Source organism: Vidua chalybeata, chromosome 3 (assembly GCF_026979565.1).
Source record: "Vidua chalybeata isolate OUT-0048 chromosome 3, bVidCha1 merged haplotype, whole genome shotgun sequence".
Taxonomy (NCBI): Eukaryota; Metazoa; Chordata; class Aves; order Passeriformes; family Viduidae; genus Vidua; species Vidua chalybeata.
Window position 1 is genome coordinate 99,340,223 of NC_071532.1, and position 22,501 is coordinate 99,362,723.

General features: G+C 36.6%; 1 protein-coding gene across 3 annotated transcripts in view; it reads right to left on the reverse strand.

Annotated features, from left to right (window-relative positions):
- The window catches only part of ROCK2 (Rho associated coiled-coil containing protein kinase 2), a 104,717-nt gene that overhangs the window by 41,541 nt on the left and 40,675 nt on the right, over positions 1–22,501 (reverse strand). For all 3 annotated transcript variants that reach the window (XM_053939820.1, XM_053939821.1, XM_053939822.1), the window contains exons 2-5: positions 22,291–22,372; positions 11,716–11,816; positions 5,445–5,582; positions 2,625–2,885 (exon numbers count right to left, since the gene is read on the reverse strand). In XM_053939820.1, the coding sequence (XP_053795795.1) occupies positions 2,625–2,885; positions 5,445–5,582; positions 11,716–11,816; positions 22,291–22,372 (582 nt within the window). The remainder of the gene's footprint in view (positions 1–2,624; positions 2,886–5,444; positions 5,583–11,715; positions 11,817–22,290; positions 22,373–22,501) is intronic.

Sequence of the window (22,501 nt, forward strand, 5' to 3'; positions counted from 1 at the left end):
GAAGTTCCTTCCAATAAACAAGAGCTGGAGGGTGTTTGTGTGGAAACATGAGGACTGCACACATCAGGTGTTAACAGCAGACAATGCACTGAGGCAGGAACGATCCAGCAGAGTCCTCCCCACTGGACAAGCTTCAATGAGAAAGAAGCTGAGTTCCAAAAAGAGGAAAACACGGCTTCTTTCAGCTGAACTGCCTGGGCTGAGGCAACAATCCCAAGTGGCAATCTCAACAATCCCTTCTTTTGGTCACATCTTTTTCAACAGATACTCTCTGAACTTGTGCTCTGCTGAAAGCTCAGTCAGCACAGGACAGTGCTGTTGATGGCAACACTGGGAGCTCCTGGCCCTGCAATACCCACAAAAGCCAGCTGCTGTTTAGTTTCTTACACAACACCTGAGGTTTAGACAGACTGGTGAACCCTGCCCTGGTCTACGTAATATACCTAAATACCAAAAAAGAGAACCACGATTCCTACTGAATTTTTGAGTCTAACACCATTCTTTATTCAACAACAGAAATACTCACTCAGTTAGACAACTAATTTAAAAAAAAAACAAGACAAACAATGAAAAACAACGCCACAAACCTCCAATATCACAACTGAGTTACAAAAACAGAACAGTTCCTTTTATTCTGGGAAAGATCACTAAAACACTTAGCAACTCTTTTAAGGAGAAACTCTGCTGCAAGTGTCTGCTCTGGCCTGGCCTGACTGACTTAATCAAACACTGAACACAATTCCACAGCAAAGGTCAGAAAAATCCCTCAACAAATTGCACTAAAATTTTCCTGGGCTCTCAAGAGCATAAGGAAGATGCTAATGCTCACAACTGCTAAAAGAGATCCAAATACAAAAAATAAATAAGTATTGGGTAAGCATGTATTTTTTTACAAATCAGTCTGCCAACACCAATATTATATTTACACAGCTGGGATGTGTTCATGTTTTGTAAGAAGTAGCATGAGATTTGGAGACAATCCAGAACCTCTCAACTTCTAAAGCTTCCTGTAGAAAAATTTTTTGCCATTCCACTGAGTGTGAGAAACAGAAAGAACTTAAAATGTAATCCTTTAGAAAATTAACTTCTCTAGGATATCACTGGTCCACTGATGATGCCCCATCTAAGTGGAACTCACTGTAACTTTATGAGAAACACGGATGCATTTGTCACATTTACAGTCCCATCATCTGCATTTTAGTAGTCCATTCTTTTAACAACAGCAGCAAAAATGAAAAAAAGAAGTAAAAGGTGTCGGTCCACCATTTCTGGAGTCCCTCAAACAGCACAGAGGATCACCTTTTTTTTGGTAGCTATATCTTGTGAGTTTTTTTGATGCTTTTTTTGTTGTCCCTTCCAATGAGCAACAGATTCCCTTAAGACATTAAAATCTACTGATTCAAAACAAATATTAATGAGACCAAGTACTACTTTTGATTTTTTCAATTAAAGTAAATGTTGTCCTCTAAAATACAGGAAAATAAATCAACAAAATGGAGGTAAATACTAACTCTGCCTTTAGACTAACAACTACAACATCAACAAACCTGAAAAGACTGAACTGCAATAAAAAGCTGCAGCTGGACAATGATGAAATTAATATATTGTCATGCGAAAAAACCCCACCCTAAACAGACACAGTACTTCTGGATACTGCTGAAGAGACATTAAATTAATGATGCAAATGCAAATTAAGTAGATAGCAGAAATTATATCAAGCACTGCCTGAACAATACAGAAAAAAACCCCAAAACATAAAAGCAAGTAAGCTTAAAAGGATCACCCTTGCCAACACTACTACAGAAAACGTTCAAAGATCAGGTAAATCATAATGCACATTCATATACAGGTTTTTTTTGTATATGTTATAATCTTATAGTTTTTCATAGGAAAAGTATATTCTGTAAATTACAGCATAACACTGTCTGTCAGGCAAGATTCTAAGAGTGCAAACTACAAAGGTCGTTTTATTTTCAAGTTTTTTTAATAATATAAAGTACCCTGTTAAAAATATTCTTATAGAAACTCATTAGAAAACTGTATTTGGCTATACATGGCTAAATCTGGACAGTTAAATGATTTTAATTGACATCTTGGCATCCTGACAAATAACTAACAGATTTTGATCAATATATCACATACCACTGCTGTTGTACTGTGACCTCATTTGAATGACCACTAGAGGATGCTATGAGAACAATTAGATAAAAGAAAAACACACACGGAATGTATCTTGCCTATAAAATAATTCAATTTACAAAAAAATGTCAGCTTATTAACTGTTCCAAGATTATTAATGTTAAAACTAAGAGTTATCTTGTGAGCTTTTCAAACATTTGGCAAAAAAAATGTACCTTGGAAATTCATAAATGCATATGCTTTCAAAAATAGCAAAGAGTAAGTTTACATCCTTCTTCCATGTGAGAGAACAGTTTATAACAGAAAAGGTTATTTAAAATACTCTTATATTTAAAAATAGGAAACAAGAATCAGCTTTCCAACCAAGTAGATCATTAGATGAATATTCATTTGGGTATTATACTTCATAAGAAAATAACCTTAGATATAGATGTAAGTTAGAATTACAGTTTAATAGATGGTTAATTGTTCAGCTGCATACTTACTTCATCCATTTTCATGCAAGTGCCAAAATCTGCCAGCTTCAGATGCCCATACTTATCTAAAAGCATATTGTCAGGCTTCACATCTCTGTGTATCAAGCCCATGGAGTGAATTGCATCAAGAGCAAGAACAACTTCAGCTGTGTAGAACTTGGCCCATTTCTCAGGCACATCGTAATTGCTCATAAGGTTTACAAGATCTCCACCTGGCATGTATTCCATTACCATGTACAAATATTTGTCATCTTGAAAGGCACAAAATAGCTGCAATGTTAAAAAAGGAAAAAAATGCAATTACTTTTCAGACAGCTAGGGAAAAGAATAAAGCTGTTTTTCTTGAAGTTTCATTGAACCTGAGAATACGTTTTCAAGATTACTTTTAATATGCATAAAAAATACATTTTTCTATTAATTATGAGAGTACCTTGAAGTTTACTGAACTTCAGAACTCCCTCATAATTTTTGAGAAAGTAAAAAAATATTTCCTGATTATTTTAATACTACAGGCATCTATCTATCTATCTATCTATCTATCTATCTATTTCTCTCTCTCTCTCTCTCTCTCCATGTTTCTTGGCATTAAGAAGTATTACTGAGTCAAAATGCAAAGTATCAAATCTGCAACAGGGAGCATTATGTTCTGATTTGAAAATAGCTCAACACTGAGCAGCATCTTATACTGTTTCCAAATTTTCTAGATTATAAATTCCGTATCTCTGTACTTGTTTGCAAAGTCACTGCTGACTTTGTCCTAAATCAACACATATTGAAATAAGAAATAAAACCAAAATGTTCCTGAAGAAAACAAACACAATTCAAAGAAATTGTCCTTAACAATAAAATACTGATCTGGTATAAGTGGCAGTCAGTATGTTTCCTACTGGCATGAAAGTGAAAGTAAATTCAGTTTCTTTAAAATGCATTTCAGACCTAGAGTGCTGAAGTTTTAGAGATTCCACTCGGTGATCACCAGGTCTGAAAATAGCCCAGTCCAGCAAAAAGCATTACTATCAAATGTTCAGTGACTGTTGTGAAAGTCCCTGAAAGTCTCACCTTATTTCTCAGGGAATACTGCCTTACTTTAAAAACTAAAAGCATTCACATCTTTCAATTACACACAAAATTAAAAGGCAATTGAAAAATAGGACATGTGGAAAGGATGAAGTCAGAATTAGGGAGACTGTGGAGGATGAGGAACTGTGAAAGGCAGGTATGTTATTATGGAGATTTGACCTTCAGATTAAAATTACTTGTATAACTAGTGACAGAAGACCTAGATTAGAAATATATATTTTAAAACATATATGCTGCACTGTATTTGTTTGCACAAATGGATAATATATGCAATATATAGTACAATAATGTATCGGGTCATTAAAATCCAAATGAAAATTCAAGATAATCTCAATTTTGTCACATGTAGAGATATTAAAATAATAATAGATAACAGCACTATGTCTTCATACAACACTTTTGTTATTGCCCTCAAGGGATTTCATTAAAAAATTAGAACTATCTAGGACTCTTGTTTCATTTATTTTTCACATTAAAAACTAGACAGAGAGAAGCAGTGTGATCTGTCCCAGTTTCTAGATCAGAACAGGACCTACGTTTTCTTCAAACCAGCTCAATGTCCTATCCCACTGGATCACATCACCTAACTATATCACACTAAGACACGTAATCATAGAAGGCACAATTGCAACTACACTTTAGTTATTTGCTATTTACAAATGCAGACACACATTTATATCCTGCTTGTGAAGGTTTCCTTTGAAAAGCCATGTCATGCATTTCGCATTACTTTCAACTGCATGTGAAAAATAGTTCCTGACAATTACTGTTACTAGAACAAAGAACTAAATAAAAAAAAATCATCTGTTTGTTTAAATATTTCTGCTGAATACAAGCAAGAGCACAAAACATGCTCAAAGACCAAAACATGTTTGTACAACTGAGGTAAAATGCTATTAAAAATATATGGAAAGCCTAAAGTCAGTCTTATCAAATATACAGAAGCATAGCAATATATAGCAGAGCATTTAAATTAATTATTTTTTAAAATTAAGGACTAACGATTTCTCTAAGCACACGTTTTCACTACTCCTTTTGTTAACTGGTGCAATTTACCAGTTACAACAAATGGCAATAATCAGTAATGATTGTCCCCAAAGGCATAATTCACATTACAGCATCTTGATGACACATGTCACAAGACAGCTGCGACTGATGGTGTCCAAGACCAGATGAAGAAATCAACTCTCTGTTCCTTGGGCATGCCACGTGCTGACCACTACAAGAAGATGGTTTCAAGGAAACCACTGCTACAGCCCCTGTCTTGCAGGAGACCAGGACTGCACACTCATCCATATATCAAACTGCAGCTGAAAAGACAGCGACTATTTAAAGCACTCTTAATACCAATTGCCTGTGATCAACTGACTGTATCATGAGGAAAGACTGGAAATACCAATCACATTTGTTTCTACATTCCTATACATAATTTTTCACAGTTGGAAAGATAACTTCCCTGTTATTCCAAATAATTATGTAGGCATTTCAAAAATCTATTCAATTCTGTTTTATGATGCATTTGTAGTAATTAAAACGCAAATTAATCTACTTTTTAGCACAGCCAAATATATAAAACTTAGTGAAATTGCTGTAAAAATGTATTCTTTAGAAGTAAAAATCTGAAACTAAATCTTGATTTGAGTTTCAATGTAAATTCACAACCAGCTCAAGACTGGGAAGTATTTATGGCCTCAGCATCATTAATATTGTTGTTGTTGTTATTATTTTACTTTTTCACATCTTCCTTACCTGAACCACCCACGGGCTGTTGGCAAAGGCCATGATATCTCTTTCTTCCCAGAAAAAGGCTGAATCTGATCTCTTGATCATTTCAAATTTACTAAGGAGCTTCATTGCATAAACCTTCTGTGTCATTTTATGGCGAACCTGTTGGTTGAGAAAGATGAGAATCAACCTTTTTAAAATGCCTTCTTAAAAACCCGAGTACCAGCATAGTATGTTTCTGCTACGTGCAAACTGCTTTCTGTGATGTGATGCCTCCAGGTCTTCAAACACCCAATTTTCTACACAGTGAGGATTTGAGAACTTCCAAACCTAAAAAGAAAAGTTTAACAGCTGCTCAAAATACCCACCATAGCAGGAAATAAAGTCTAAGTCTGCTTTTATTTTCTTATTCTGAACACTGTCAGCTGTTGAATTCATCCATGTTAGAAACTGGGCAAGCAGTCTGCTTGAGCCTCTGCCAATTTTTATTTTACACCAAAACATGATTGCTTCCATTTATTTTCCTAAACAGTTCTTGAATTCACTTTAAATTATGCAAAATTAATACAATAAATCTTGTTGGAAAACTGGAATTAAAGCTTTTATTACAAAATCTGAAAACATTTTTGAAAACTTCATCTGAATTTGGACATGAAACCAAATCCTTAAATTGCACATTGCAGTTGTTACTCAGCTAAGTAATCATGAGACATGCTACTTTATGAAAAAACTATTAAAGGAACATGTTTTTAACATTCTTGAGTGTTTCTTAAAGAAATCAAGGTGAGAAGTATTCAGCTATAAGAAGTTTGAGTCATCAGGGCCTTACGTTTCTGCCTATTTTTTTCCTGTTAAAATAAAAAATCCAGTGGACTAGTTTGTAACAGCGATTCATGAAAATTGTGAAATGCACCAGAAACTGAAGTTATGATTTTCTGGTGCATTTAAAACCTCTCACATCTAGTAAATAAAGCAGATCTCCTAACCTCTTAGTTTTGCACAATATCTGAGTTTAATTATGTTCATGAACGAATGTTTAATAGGTTTTTCTGAACAGCTGTAGATGCAGGTCCATGACACCTGCATAGCAAAGCTTCAGAGAGGCACCTCTTTTGGTCTACAGATCTTGGAGCATCAGTCTCCTGCTCCTGAGGAGCTGCAAAATTTAATATTGCTGAAGGAACAGAAGAAGCATCAGGTGGAAGGAGTAATCTTGGAAAAAGGAAGAACATAAACAAAAAGAGGATTATTTAAGGAGTTGCTGTTCTTGAAATTGGGACTTTTTGTCTTCAAGATATATGTGCAAAGTTTTATTATTAGTATCTTGCATAGTTTAACACTAACAAACAACCTTCTCTACAATTAGATCAAAAAACCTCCAACTAACACCAGAACAGAAACATGGTATCCATGTGCATTAACAACTCTATGAGTATTTTAGGTCATTAATTATTCAACTAGTGAAGGTGTCCTAAAACAGTATTTTGAAAATGAACTTCTTCCCACTTACTAATCCCACATGGGATAATTTACAAAGACTTGGTGGTACACCACGAACTATACTCCCCTAAGTAGAGCATTTGTAATCCTGCCCAAAACCAGAAGAAACACAAAGACCAGAAACCTCAAAAATATATTTTTCAATTGAAGATGCATTTTCCGTGAAACTTCACATGGAAGCTCTGCAATGTATTTAGTAGTTTACAATTCCTAAAGTCACTAGGTGCAGTTAGAGTAGCTGCCTGCATTTAGAAAAACAACTGTCTCCCATGACTTGGGTTAAAAAAAAATCTTGCAACCAGTCTGAAGGAAGCTCATATACAGTAAAAACAAAGTAAAGAGGGGTGGGGGGCCCAAAATCAGTCTGTATACCTATCTAAACAGTGCCAATAGGTTATTGGCTAAATGATTTCTTGAGAAAATTTCAAGATGGGCTTTTTCTCTGTACCAAAGCAAAGCAATAACAAGTACGCTGGCACAGGCAGAGACTAAGTATGTCTTGGCACTCCTTGCAGGTGAGCAGACCTACCACTGGCATTCCTCCTGCTATCAGCACCATGGCCCCTGGAGACAGCCTTTTGAGCTGCTAGTCACTGTGCTCTTTACTCAGAGCTATATTTGTACATACAGATATTAGCTCATACAGCAGATTATTCAGTATTTAACTGTCACGTTTCAATTTCTTCCAACTGTTAAAATGAACTGCCAAATTTAAACTGCAGCTCACCAGAGTAACTCTCAAAATAGGTAGGAAAATCCCTTCATGCCATTAGCACTGAGTAACATGGCTTTGTTTAACTCATGAAAATGCATTAAGAAAAAAGAAATTAACTCTACTCTGCTTCAAGAATCTAATACTTTCAATAAACAAAATGCCTCCATAATTTCCCCAGCATTCACACAGGAAGACAATCTGTAGGGAAAGAAAATAACACATCCATTTGAAGTGATCAGATTTAGTACACAGTATTGGTAATGATACCGTCTCTTTTATGGTTTTGAAAAAAATTACGATCCTAGAGTGGAGTTTTGAAATTAACTCTATAGCTTGAAGTAATTACAGGTATCCTAGAATACTCAATAAAGCCATAAGAAATGACTACAGATAGTGTATCAAAGTTCATGTTCTGACAAATTTTCAGGTAATAAAACATGACTGTTTTATCTGCTTTACTACAGAACTGTACATCAGCAGTGGATGAGGAATTAAACCTAATAAACAAAGCACTTAATGAAGTAAAATAAACCAGCATCTGTTTACGCAGGCCATGACAATCACTGCTTTGCAACACTAAGAAATAAGACGGTAAAGACTGTCACCCAGACCATCCTGTAGCACCCAAACACAAGGAACTGTTAACTTTAATTTTCTCTTCCAGTACATGAGCAGGTCAGTCTGCTGTGTCACTGCAACATTACAGTCCTTCATGGTTAGACCTTGGAGATGGAACTGAGGATAAGTTTCAATTTTAAATCAAGATAATTTTCCACAAGTGAAAACAAACAAGAGGAACTCAGGATGTGCTTTCATAAATAATTGTTTCTGCATAAACCAGAAGTAACATATTAAGCAGCATAATTCAATTTTTCTCTCTGCCCTAGACACCAGTCACTTTTATTCACGGCACTGCGTAAGAGAAAAGTGATCTGGCAGCTGGCAATCATTTTCTTAGCTTTCCCCATCACTACAGACCTAGCAAAACCAGAGACCAGAGCACAAGTGTAGAGTTTAATACTTCTGGATTTATAAGGAAATTGTTTCTCCACCACAGTCAGATACTCAGACCAGAGTCATCTGATCTCTCTTTATTGGACTATTTTTAAAAATTTTTGGAGGGGAGAGGAAGAGGAAAAATCAAGCCTTTAAAAAAATCTAGCTGTAAGACACAACAGTAGAGAATGTATTTCACTTTCTTGACAGAATCTGGGAAGCTGATTGCTTCACATCAGTTCTTTACCAAAAAAATTTTATACTGCAGCAGAAGACTAAGGGAAAACAAAATTAAATGAAAGAGCTGACTATTTTATGCTGCAAACATTACATGCCAAAAAATGAGCATTCTAATATAATCATTAGAAATATATAATAAATATTTGTGCTACATTTCCTATGCACAATAACACATACTGATAACACAACATTAATTAATTAACTCACGTACTTAATCATGTTCTATTTATGGTTCTTTCTGTATTTAATCCCCACTGAAGCAAATTTCTATTTTGATCACAGAAAGTATTGCAAAATATTTTCATTACTGCAAAGCCATCATCTGAAACAGTGGTGTCAACATTTTGAATCGAGTAGAAATAGATAGAGCTTAGCTCAATAGTTTAAACTTGTACCATACCTTGTGAGGCAAAAAATTGATGTATTTATGTCCACATCAGCAGCTAATATTAGCTCAGATCTGCAGTTGTACTTATTAGCCCACTGCTTTTCAGCTGTAAGACTGCATAACATTATGATTTCTGCTTGTATTTTTACTCTGCAGAAAAAGTGTTCTTTTAAATTGACATGAAGTACAGAAGAGCTCTATATGAAGACACAGAAGTCTTCTTGCTTTTTTTGAAGGGCTTATTAAAGATTAAAAAAAAAAAAAAAAACATGACAACAACACAACCCAAACCCCATCATTGTATCACCAGGTTACTAGGCATTTTGTCATTACATTTTAATGGTCAGGCAAATGAAAAATAAAATTTGTCTTCAGATCCCTCTAAGTGCCTAACTGCAGTATGTACACTATGAAAAATCATCTCTGCTTAAAAATTTAAATTGTGTATGACGTGGTGAATTAAGATAAAGAGTTTCCAGAACAAATCATGACGTTCTATTGGAAATTAAATGTTAAAAAGAAAATAAAATTAATTTAGAAAAACCCTTCTGTTCTTAAGAAATACACATATGAAAACAATTTATTTTCATTTTTGAAGCACATCAAAAATATAGTTCTCTTGGATGCTTCCAGGAAATATGAGTGTGACATCTAAAAACGGCACATGACTTCTGTTATTGGGACTTGCACTTTTTCATCTCCTACCCCCTCAACAAATGGACAAGGAACTCTGCTCCTTACAACTTGCTTTTTCACTGACATCACATGCCAGTGCGTAAGGAGTGTCTCTATTCACTGTTCATGTGGATTAATGTAAAGATACAAGTGTCTAATAGAAGACTTTAAAATAAACCATTTGATATGACCGTCATTGAAAAGACATGGAGTATACTGCTTTCTTACAAACACCCTGCAACAGCCTCTTCACAAGAAAGTAAGGTTCTGCTGAAGGTTTTGGTTTTGTTTTTAATTTCTTGCCTACAAAGATATAAAATCATACAAGGATATAAAAATACATAATAATTCTTTAAAGTCTTGCTAGAAAATGAGAATTTTTGGAAATATTCCACTCCATAGTTCACTCACTCTTCTGGACAAAAACAAAGTAAATGACCCAGATAGAAAGAAAGGGAAGAGGGTGCTACATTCTTATGTTACTAGACTTAGATGAAGTGGTTCTAAAAAATATGAATAAAAATTGCTGATTAGATATTGCTATCTGCCATACTAATCACATCTAAATTTGCAAATTATCCATGATTCATGCAAATAACATTAGGCTAGTCAAAGGATTTTTTTCCAGTTTCAACAAATTTCAGCAACATTAATATGGAAATTACAAATAATTTTATAAATGCATCATAAATTTATTGCCATTATACACAGTGTCTCCTATAAGCCCTTCACAGCTTAGATCTTACCACATTCCTCAACAAAACTCCAACACATCTTTGTATCTGCCAAAATGGTTATACATTACAAGACAATATGATTTTCCCAGCTTCCTAATGCAAAATTACCAGAAAGTAGTAAAATGCCATTTCCAGTTTAACAAGTACAAGCAAAAGGATAATTTTTGTTACCCTGTGGTAGTAAGATAACAAGATTCAATTGCAGCAAATTACTTGCTCCCCTTTCCATTGACTTGTTTCATATCTCTCTTCCTCTAAAAATGCTCACCCAGAAAATCACCATGGATCAGCTGGTGCAGAGTTATCTGTTACCTCATGGTAACTTGTCCCTAATGTTTGCATTCTAGATTCTATCTGGCACTTACATCCAATGCTTATTTCAAAACTGACATACCAATCCATCTCATACATATGTTCACATTTTTGTGCCACCTATCAGACAGTAGGACTTGGAAGTCCTGGAAAAATCAAAATTAAATGAAAATCAGACTATATGTGATACACCAAGTTACTTTTTGTAGTTTGATTACCTTTTTTAAATAACAGAATTTCTCTGCAATAGAAATTTTAAAAGTAATCCCATTCATACTTTAGATATTATATTGCATGCAATATCAAGGGGACAATGTTATGGAAAGAATCTTTTAAAAATTCTGTGAGTCATGTCACTTAAAATACAATGCAAGCATCACAATTATAAGAATAAACCAAGAATCTTTTGTTGCAGTGTTCACCTGCTCTTTTGTACAAGGTTTCAGACATTATTATACAGTAATACTTGTGGCCAAAAAGATTTAGAATTGCCATGAACTGCCTTTTTGATTTTGATCAAAGGATAGAAAACATTCCTGAGTTCTTCCCTTCCTATCCATCATATTTTAAACTCAGATTTACTGTTTACTATGCACAGAAACAATCTCTCAACACAATGAAAATTACACTTACTCTTTTTAAGAAGAATTTTTAAATATAAAACGTGAAGACTGAGGAAGGTTTTAGCTAAAGCTGTTAATCTGTCTAAACATAAAATCATTACATTCTTACCAGCTGCACTTCTCCAAAAGCCCCTCTTCCAATCACCTTAACAACATCATAGTCTTCAGCTTTCATTTGTAAAGCTCGAATTTTTTCCACAATCTTCTCATCTAAAACAAATCAAACAGAAGTTGTGGTAATGCATTCATTAACAGAATACAATTCTAGCTATTCATTAGAGTAAAAAAAAGTTATTTTTATTCAAATGTTTAGAGCCTTCTTGGTAATTCTTGAAATCTGTAGTCACTATTAATATTCCCTTTCATTATTCTCTGGAAAGCATTAACCATCTACCTTTAGCTGTAACAACTGAAATATCTTTCATATTTTGCTGACTCTCATTTCACATCTCTAATAATAAGACTCTGGTAATGAAGAGAGCCAGAGATGCCTATCTGGAATTTTCAACCATTCCTTGCTACCCTGCTGCACTTCCAGGTTCCACTGACACTTCACTGATAATGCCAAGGTGTAGTATGTGGTACACAAAAAGTACTGCAGGTGCAACCTGCTCCTACACACCTGGAGGGTTCAACAGCTCTCACATGGCAAGGAATGTGGCTCGGTAACCTTCATGTACAACTGCAGATCACACAAAGATCTGGCACATCCACTCACCCATTCCATACAAAACTGATTCAAGTTTACATATGTGTATGTAACAGCTGGCCATCTCAGAGTGCTTTTAGGGTGTTCACACGTGTAGTTTTACACTTCTTAAAATGATGTCTACAATGCTCTGTTCAGCATTCTGCACATAAGCACTGTCTGTCAGTATTGGCAGTTGTGAGAATCTGTAAAAGGGAAAACAGTGAAATTCTGATCTCTGACAAGTTCTAAAAACATACAAGGTCCTAGACTCTTGTAAATGAACCATGCTATGAATGCATTTCCAGCTAAATGCATTTTTAAAATCTATTCTTTTAACGAGGACAAAAGATAATGGAATCCATAATACTGGAGGTAATCTGAGGCATGACAAGCTCCTACACACACTTAGAGGAAGAACAAAACAAAGCAAAACAGGTGGCTGGAGTAAGAACTCTACCAGGGAAGAGCATGAAATTGTATGAAAAGCTGTGGATGCTTATATTCAGAGAGAGGTAGAGGTTTATACTGCAAGATCCCTATTTAGGGTAAAATACCATGGAATTTTATCCCTAGAAAGGCATTAAAGAGGATCTCAGATCTGAATACAGGGGAGAAAAGGATCAGAAATACAGTTAATCCAGTATGACATTAAAGATGACATGGTCTAAGGGAGTTAATGATAAGAACATCTAGTAAATAGCTTAACCATTCCTACATATTCATGAAGAGCAACTTAGCAGGTTACAAGGAATCCAAGAGATGCCTGACCATCAGGAACACTTCTTTTCTTCCAAACAAGCAATAAGCCAATAAGGCATTTTACTGAGTGCTAACAATCCTCAAAACAAGCACCTAACTGACACCAGACAGAGCTCTCCTTCTGCACAGAGTCCTCTGAAATCAAAAGGTGTTAAAGTACAAGGCTTAGCCATAAGAAGTGATACCTGTTTTTCAGTTATGGATCGTATCAGTATCTGTGTGTGTCGTACAACACAACACAGGGATTTCAGTAGCAGGGACCCTTATGTCTAACTAGGAGTACAACAGAAATGGACAAGGAGGCACTCTGATTTATTACTCACAGACAAGAATGAACTGATTCAGGAAGACAAAGTCTGTGGCAGACTTGGCAGAAGCAATGGTAAGATGGTGGAATTTAAGACTCGAACAGACCTGAAGAAGGAAAATAGCAGACCTTGGACTTCAGGAGAACATACTATGGCTCGTTTGGAAAACTCACTGGCAGGATCCTGTGAAAAGCTGCTGTGAAGGGCAAAAGAGTGGGCTGATCTTCAAAGATGACATGTTCATAGCACAAGAACAGTCTGTTCTAGTTAGCTATCAAGCTGTTCTAGTTAGAAATCGAGCAGGAATGGCAAGGAGCCAGTCTGCCTAAATGGGCAACCTCTGCCTCAACTCACCACAAAAGGTAAAGGTTTGGAACATGGAAGCTGAGTTGGGTTGCCCAGCAGGAACCTCTTAAACCAGAATAGATAGAATTAGGAAAGCCAAGCTCAGCTGGAACTGAAACTAGCCTGGATTATGAAGGGATACAAGACACTCTATAAATACATCGGCCATAAAAGAAAGACTGAGGCAAATATGATCCCACTGCTCTCAGTGAGGGAGGTGATCTAGTACCAGGGACATGGAGAAGATCTAGGCAGTCTATGCCTTTTATGCTTCACTTCACTCTCAAGCCCTGCTCAGAGGCCTCCTAGCTCCAGTAAAGCAAACTTGGCATATACCAGGTCTTGAGACAATACAGGATGCATCTAGGTGTGCTGAAAATACCAGTCAAGACCATTATCAGGCTGTTCTCTATCACCTTTGGAAGATCATGGCAACTTGGGAAGGTGATGACTGGTAAAGCACAAATGCCACATCCATATTCTAAAGGGACAACAAGGAGGCTACAGGATGGAACAGCAGCCTGACCACACTGCCCAAGATGATAATGGAGAAAAATCCTTCAGGAATCCACTTCCAAGCACATGATGCACCGGGGAAAGATAAGAACAGCCAGAATGGATCTAGAAAGGACAAAGTGTGTTTGACTAACCTGATTTCATTCAATAATGACATGTCTGTCTTGATGGACAAAGAGAAAGCAGTACATTTCCTTGACTGTAGCATGACTTCCAACACAACATCTCAAAGTATCTTTATAGCCAAAGTCCATGCTGACATGGACTGCACGGAGGAATCACCAGGCAAGTGGAAAAGCTGCTGGAGTCACAGTCAGTGGTTTTAAGTTCAAAGCTGACACACCGGAGGGTAGGGTGGCTTCTACGAGTGACCCAGACAGCATGAGTAACGAGTTGACAGGAAGTTCACAGCTCAACAGCAAGTGCAGAGTCCTGTAGCTGGGATGGAACAGCACCACAGAACAGAATAGGATGCACTCACCAGCTAGAAGGCACCATGAGAAAGAGGACCTGACAGCCCTGGTGGAAAACAAGCCAAGCAGACAGGAATGAGGAGCCAACCTTCGCACTGATTGTGCAAGTACGTGCTGGTAACTGCACGTAGGTTGATGGAAGTAGATTTCTTCCCTTACCTGTCATTTGAGAAACCATATGTGGAATATTATTACTAACTTTGGGGTCCTCAGTGCACAAAAAATACTAAACATTCCCTAGCTTCATGGAAGACCACCAAGATGCTCATACGATGCTCAAGAGAAGCTGAGAGAACTGGAATTGTTCAGGTTAGGGATGGATAAATGGTTGGTCTCAACAGAAGTTGAAATGAGGTTTTATTTCTAAGGGGTACAAGTGAAAGGACAAGAGTCACCAGACTCTTTTGTTTTGTAGGAAAAGAATAGTAAGAACTGGGGAAAGGCGCAGACTGTCAAGTGGAGCTGAAAAACTCAATCTTTGGAAATTCTCAAAATTCAACTGCACAAGATCCGAACAATCTGATATAACATCAAAACTGGCTTGACTTTGACTTGGACCAGCTGACCTCCAGAGATCGTTCCTAACCGGTGGAACACAAAAACACAACTGTAAGTTTGTTCTGAGGAAAAGACTGGATGTGACAGGGAAGAGGAGAGATTAATGTTACAATGAGGGAATGGTCTGCTAGTAAAGTTGTAAGGACAGAGGCAATTAAAATCTCCAAAAGTAAACCAATCTGCTACATTCAGTGTACTAATAAGACCAAAGTAATTCAGTGTGTCAGCAGGAAGAGGAGTTGAGGGGACTGTGATTTTGTTTCCATACAGAATCATGAAAGCTTAGACCAAAAGCACAGGAAAGCAACAGTGCTTCGTCCACACCAAGTTTATTATTTTTGTTAATAGTATTAACTAATTTTGCAGATTGCAAAGGGAATGCTGCGTTTGGAACTGCAGATCACAAGGCTTGGCACTAGACAAGGAAGATAAATACAAATTCACAGAAAGCAGCAGTGAATATCAGCAAACTTCAAGTGACAGAGAATGTGCAGTTACATGTTTGAATATAATGTTACATCTCATTAGACATGGGAATGACATGAGTTTATTTTAAATGTTTCTGACATGTTCCAGTGTTTTCAAATATGTGAAATGAGCAGGCATCTAAACACATTGAAAAAGCAGTGTGTAGTTTTATGCAGCTCAGTATGAGGAGAAACTCACAGGAATACTTCTGTAGAGGTAGAAACTATAAACAAAGTTACTACAGCTCCAGTGAAACTCTTCAAGCATTAAATAATGCAAACAAGCAATGGAAAACCCCAAAAATATATGAAACAACCAGCTGAGGAGTTACTAGTTTTATCATCCCTGTGACATGTTGAGAATTGAGAAATCCTACTTGCTTTGCTAAAAGATAGAATAGAATAGACTATTTCAAACAGCCCTTTCAGTTCAAAGGCACCCACAGTGACCACCACTGCAATTGTTCGACTATTTCAGGGCTGACCAACGGTTAAAGGTTGTCAAATGACTCTTAAACACTGACAAGATTGGGACATTGCTTGTCTCTCAAGGAAGACTGTTCCAGTGTCTGACCACCCTCACAGTAAAGAAATGCTTCATGATGTCTTGTCTGAATCTCCCCTAGTGCAGCTTTGGACCATTCCCATATGTCCTGTCACTGCATCCCAGGAAGCAGAGCTCAGCACTTCCCTCTCCACTTTTCCCCTCTTTAGAGAGCAATGAGGTCACTCCTCCTAACTCCTTTAAAATGTAATAATCTCAGTTAATAATAATACCACATAGGGATGCAAATGTTGCGAAGGTATCACTAACACAGATGGTTGTCTATTTTGGCATAAAATCGTATGGATATGGAACAGATAATCAATGCATGGAACTAACCTGAAACAAAAAACTGGGGTGCAAGAAGGCAAGCTTAGATTAACCCTGAAGCCACATCATAATTGCAACATACTGGATCATAAGATTTAGTTCACATATCATATAACATGATTTAATTCAGGGAGCAGGACTCCTTTCCAATAGCAGCCTTCTTATAGCGGTCTGAATTTTCAGATTTCACACAGATGAGTTTGAAAGTTTTGGTATCTGTATGCACACGTCTCATGAATTTGCAACAGCACAAAACCCAGAAGAAAAATGTTATGTTTAAAGGAAGGCATTAGATGGACTCCCCAGCCCCAGGATGCAATGGAATCTTACAGAAATATTGTGACATTTAAGTAAAAGTCCTAAAATATGAGAATACCATCACCTATGACTCAGTTATCTTTGTTAACACAGGAAGGACCAGATACAAAGAGTCTTTAAAGACAGCTTTTGATTTACTCTTTGAAAATGGCGCTAGAACTTTTAAACAAATCAAGTTTCACCTTCTGAAAGGGCAGAGTGTTTGGATCAGTCACTGACAGCTGGCAGAAAGAACGTGCCTGAAGGTTGCAAATGCCTGTGAAAATGGAAAAAATACCTGTCTAGGACAGTAAAGGGTACTGGAGGGAGGGAGGAAGGAAAATCCAAACTTTTCTACCTTTTAAGGTAAAAAAAAAAAAAAAAAAGTTCATATGCAGGTTATTTTATCTTAAAAAAAAAATGTGTATCAAGCAGTTCTGGGGAACGTATATATGATGAATAAAATTGCAAGGGATTGCAATTTTATCCCACAGATCAGACACAGTCAGTCAATGAGTGCTGCTACGGAGTACATTAAGTCAAAAGTTGCTGCCCTAGGCAGAAGTCCAGCCAGAAGTTAAACTGAAGTACAGCCAGGAAGTGCTGCAAACCCACAGCTGAACAAAACCAAACAGAAAGCACAACAGACCGAAGTAATTACGGGTGATCTGGTGTGTGGTCAAAGGTGTATGAAGAAGAAGAAGAAGCTGCTGGAGACCTTGCAGAATCAGGAGGAACTAGAAAGCACAGCTCCAGATAGGGCAATGCTTCCTCCCTCAGAGAAATAAAAGGGGAACATGAAAAGTATATTCTCTTACATAGATGGAAAAGAGCACAACACAGGGAAACAGAAAGCAGCAGCCCTCTCTAGCTTACAGAGAACACATCTCTAATGTAATGAAAATAAGCCTGATGGCAGGGCTGAATTGCTTTGTATCTACCAAGTACCCAAAAGGGAATGTGGTTAATGACACTGACATATAACTTGTTTATACATCTAAGACATTCTGTCTTACACACTGTGGCTTCCACACTCTGCTTGGGAAAGTTGGTTATTTGATACCTCTCCCATCCCTAATCCTACCAAAACAGTATCATTAAGAATGGAACTGGAGCCAAGCATGCTGAGGTGACTGTGAAGACCTGGCAGGGAGCTGCCTTAGAGAAGCCAAGAGAAAACCAGAGGAGCAATTAGCTCCTTAACTCAGTGGAAGTTCTATAGTGCACTAAACTTCCAAGATTCTGGTTGACATCTGACATTTCATGAATGCTGCTGACAGGAAGCACGGAGCACACAGAGCTGCAACCCTGGGAGGCACTCACACCACAGTGGTTAACACTGGCTCCTGTCAGTAACCACACAGCTGGGCAGGATTCAGCAACTTCAAATGACATAATAAAATGCAGGGGAAGGAACCAGAACTGTTGATTTTGCAAGAAATTAATCTTAACAGATGCATCTTCCAAGTAAGCAGTGTATGCCTGGAGAGGAAAATGGCCAAAGGAACTTTCCAGGGAGTTTATTCAGGGAGTCTAGAAAAACTGGTGCACAGGTGCCACATCTCTACTGTTCCCTTCTACTGTAAATACATCCACTGTTACTACACTCTACAAGTCTGCCAACCTACATAACATCAGCAAATCATTTTAACAACACAAGTTTACAACTCTTGAGTGATGCTCAATAATGCATAGAAAAATCACTGATCCATTTAGGGAGTCAAGACTTCTGGGTCATACAAGGCTTGTTGATGGTGCCCCTCTCTGTGCTGCTGTTTGGATTTATTTAAAATCCATTTTTTGTGCCCTTCTATTAATGAAGATTATAAATTGTTAAATATTTCCAACTATTACTTAAACCTGTTATTTAACTATTTCAGACTAAGTTGCATCTGAATAGGAGACCACCAAAAAAGGCACAAGCCACTAAGATACAATTTAACACTTGGCAAATCTTAGCAGAAAAATTGACTTGGAAGAATTTACTCAACCTATTGTCTTTGCCTGGATGACAGAAGAGGAAAAGACCAAGAAAGATTTGTTACACCAAGCCCATGCTGAAAAACTCAGCTTCCTTTTCTAAAATAAGCAAATTAGTTTTTGCTCTCAGAGGACTATGAGATTTCTCTCATTGTTTTGGGAATTAAATATTGCATTACGCTTTTCTGTTCCATAAATACTCTAAAAAACAGAGCAATTTAAATCAGAATCTCAACAGCTGATTAAAGGAACAGAAAAGGAACAAATAGACTGAAAAACAATAGCTGTATTATGTCAAATATTTAATATGCCTCTTATTACAAACACAGGCTATACTTTGGTTCAAAACCTTAGAGAAAGTAGTAAGAAATCACAATAGTAAAGCAAAGCAGGCAATCAAAGAATTTCTTTCATATTAAACAAGTGAAGAGGCTGCTTTGGTGAAGTGGTCACAGAAACAGAATACACCAAACAGCTATGGAATGGACAATTAATAAACTGCCTTTGTGAAATATTTGAAACATTCAAGTTTCAGCTTGCAATTATGAGTTGAGCCGAAGATAAATTAATGTCTCACCTGAAGTGCAAGCTATTTCACTTTTAAATTTAAAAAAACTTAATAAAACATTAACCCAAATAGTAATGACTCGATGTAGGTTGTAAGTAGGGTGTATGCAAACCCCTGGGATTGTGGTGGGGAAAAGAAAATTCATCTCTCAAATTGTTATTGTGGAAGAATTAAGTGATTAAACTGACTGAAAGTTTGATTTTCTGCAGACTTGTGTAATGTGGATGAGAAGAAGAGCAGTGACTCTGCTTTAGCTGTCTCCCGGTGCAGCACAGTGTAACTCCCAGGAGGCCCTGTCACCTCTCCGTGCTGGCCTCAGGAAGCCCTGGGGAAGGATGCAGGCTCCAGGCCCCTGGCACAGACTGCTCACCAGTTTGTCAGAACCTTTTGACAGCAGTTCTCAGCTGGGCATTTGCGGCAGTTCTTCAGATGCTGAGAAAAATTACAAGAGACAAGAACTCACTGTTCCTTACCCTAAGAAGGCAGCAACTTACAGTTCCACAAATTCTCAATACAGTTCCCAGCTTTTCTTCCAAGCCCAAGGTGGCAAGAGGATTCAGTAAGCACATGCCATACTCTTTCCAGTGATACCTGCTACCCTCAGAACAGCTTCCAAGAAGACCCAAGCTATGAGACTTCCCAGGAATTTTAAACTGCATAAAATGGCAATGTAAATAAGAACTCAGTTGTCCTGTTTTTTCCTGTACCTGAGTGGTTCATTTTGTGCTAGCACATGTATTAGTGAAGTGAAATGAAAATCAGAATCTGGTCTTTGCTTTTCTTTTGCCTGACTAGTTTTAATAAAAAGAAAAAATGAAACCTGACTGTCTGCATTAATTCTGCTCAGTTCCCCTCTGTGGTATATAACAGACCATATAACCACCTGTGTTGGAAAAGACTTTGAAATTAATCACAGTGGCAGGATTGATTATTTCTTTTGCAATATCAAAATATTACCATTCTCAAATGTTTACAAAATTCTCATTTCATAATTTGTTTTTTCTCAAAGTGTAAATCACAGAAGACATGCAGAACTATTTTTATTCTCTCCCAGTCAGTACAGAAACAGAAGAGAAGTTACACGTGTGATTCTTACGAAAGATGCTTTGTCACACAATATGTTGGCCAAAATAGTCAGGTGTATTGCATGATTTTTTAAAGTTCAACACGTAAGGATGAAGTGCACCCTTGAAAACTCTTTATTAATTACTGTGAATTTTTTTGTAACACGTCTCAAAATTCTTTTAACTAGTATTTGGCTATTTCAACTGTATACTGTCAGCTGATTTAACAATAAAAATGCAATAACAAAATTGTGAACAAAAGTATATTTTCATGTTTCTGACATTGCTGGTTGCCTCCAGGTCACATAAGATACTTAAAAATATTTATAACAACAATGACAGATAACCTAGAGGAGGAGAAGGAGCAACAGCCTTTGAAAAAAAGGGAGACAGCCAGCCAGAATGTTCAGGGGCTACAAAAACCAAGCAAACAAACAAAAAGCAACCAATCAAATAACAACCAAAACCCCAACCTGTTCCTGAGGTTACATTGTTTTTCCACAGTTATTATTTCTAATAGTCAAAAGACATTGGTCTTCTGATAAGAGAGAAGCTTCTAATTTTGTTCTACTGCAAAAATAGTAATGTAAAAGCACATATGACCAGCTTATAGAAGTTGCTGATAAATGTTATTTATGTCATTTTCATAGGGGTTTCCCCTCACTTTACACATACAAAATGCTCAGTTGCAAATAACAAAGGTACTTAATATGCTGTTACAGACCCTTTCTTTCATAAATACCCACTTGAATTCCTTTGAACTCAGACTGAAAATAATCCCAATGCTTCTGTGTCCTAATCTGCTCTTTCTTATTTACTGTATTCTAAGTGATTTCTCCAAATGAGACTTTACTGGCAACTGTAAAAGCTGTATGTCCATCTACAGGGCTCTGCTAAACCTCACGGAAAAGCACTGAATTCCAAACAAAGAACTCACCACAAATTACTACACCAGCCACTATTCAAGTGAGGAGTGTGAGTGGATATTTCAAGGAGTCCCAGGGCAACAGAGGGCAGACATATACAGATCTTACCAGTAAAGGATTTAAAAGGAGTTGATAATAAGACTGCATCTGCAGAAACCTACCCTCAACATATGCAATAGAAAAGTTTTTTTTTTTTTTTAATATATATCTCAAAATAAGCTCACTACAAAACATAGTTATTCCAAGAAGGTTTATCACTGCAAATTACAAAATAATCTGCTACTTTTACAAGAAAAAAGGTTCTGCTTATATACAATAATAGAAAACACTTCAAAACCACAAAATACAGCTACTCTGATGTAGAATCATATGCTTAATAAATTCCAGGATTATGTCTACAATTAATCTGGGGAGAATCACAAACATTCATGCAAAGGTTCAAAAATCAACCAACAGATTTTAAGGTACAACAATTTAGTTTTAAAATCCTACAGAAAACTTCTCTGTTAGATGAAATATGACTATATAAATAATGTTGACTTCAGTGCAATGAATTCCTGAAGAACAATAACTAGGATATACGTAGCAAGTTATGTAGCTACGCATACGTAAGATAAGAAAATAACATAAAAAGGTTTTTCCAACTGTATTTAGGAAAATAAAAATCTGGTATTTTCCAACATATTTTCACAATATAACAACTCCCTTAAATGAAATTTCTCTCTGTAATAAATGGTCTCCAAAGCTCAGAGTTATAAAAATTAGTAGAATAACCATGAGCAATGCATTTCTTACCACTCAACTTCTTATGATTGAGATCACAACAATGTCATTGTTTAAGGGCCACTTGCAACTTACATCTATTTAAAAAATTATCAATGTTCTTGTTCTTCCTCAGCGCTGGATAATCCAGATCAAGGACCAAAGAATTCAAGCCATCCTGAAAAAAAAATAAAAATAAGTTAATTGAATTCTAAAATTTTAATTAACAACTTAAAATTACTGCACTGAGACTGATTATACATTATTCAAGCAGGCATTACATTCCTAGTAGGCAAATCAAACAAGC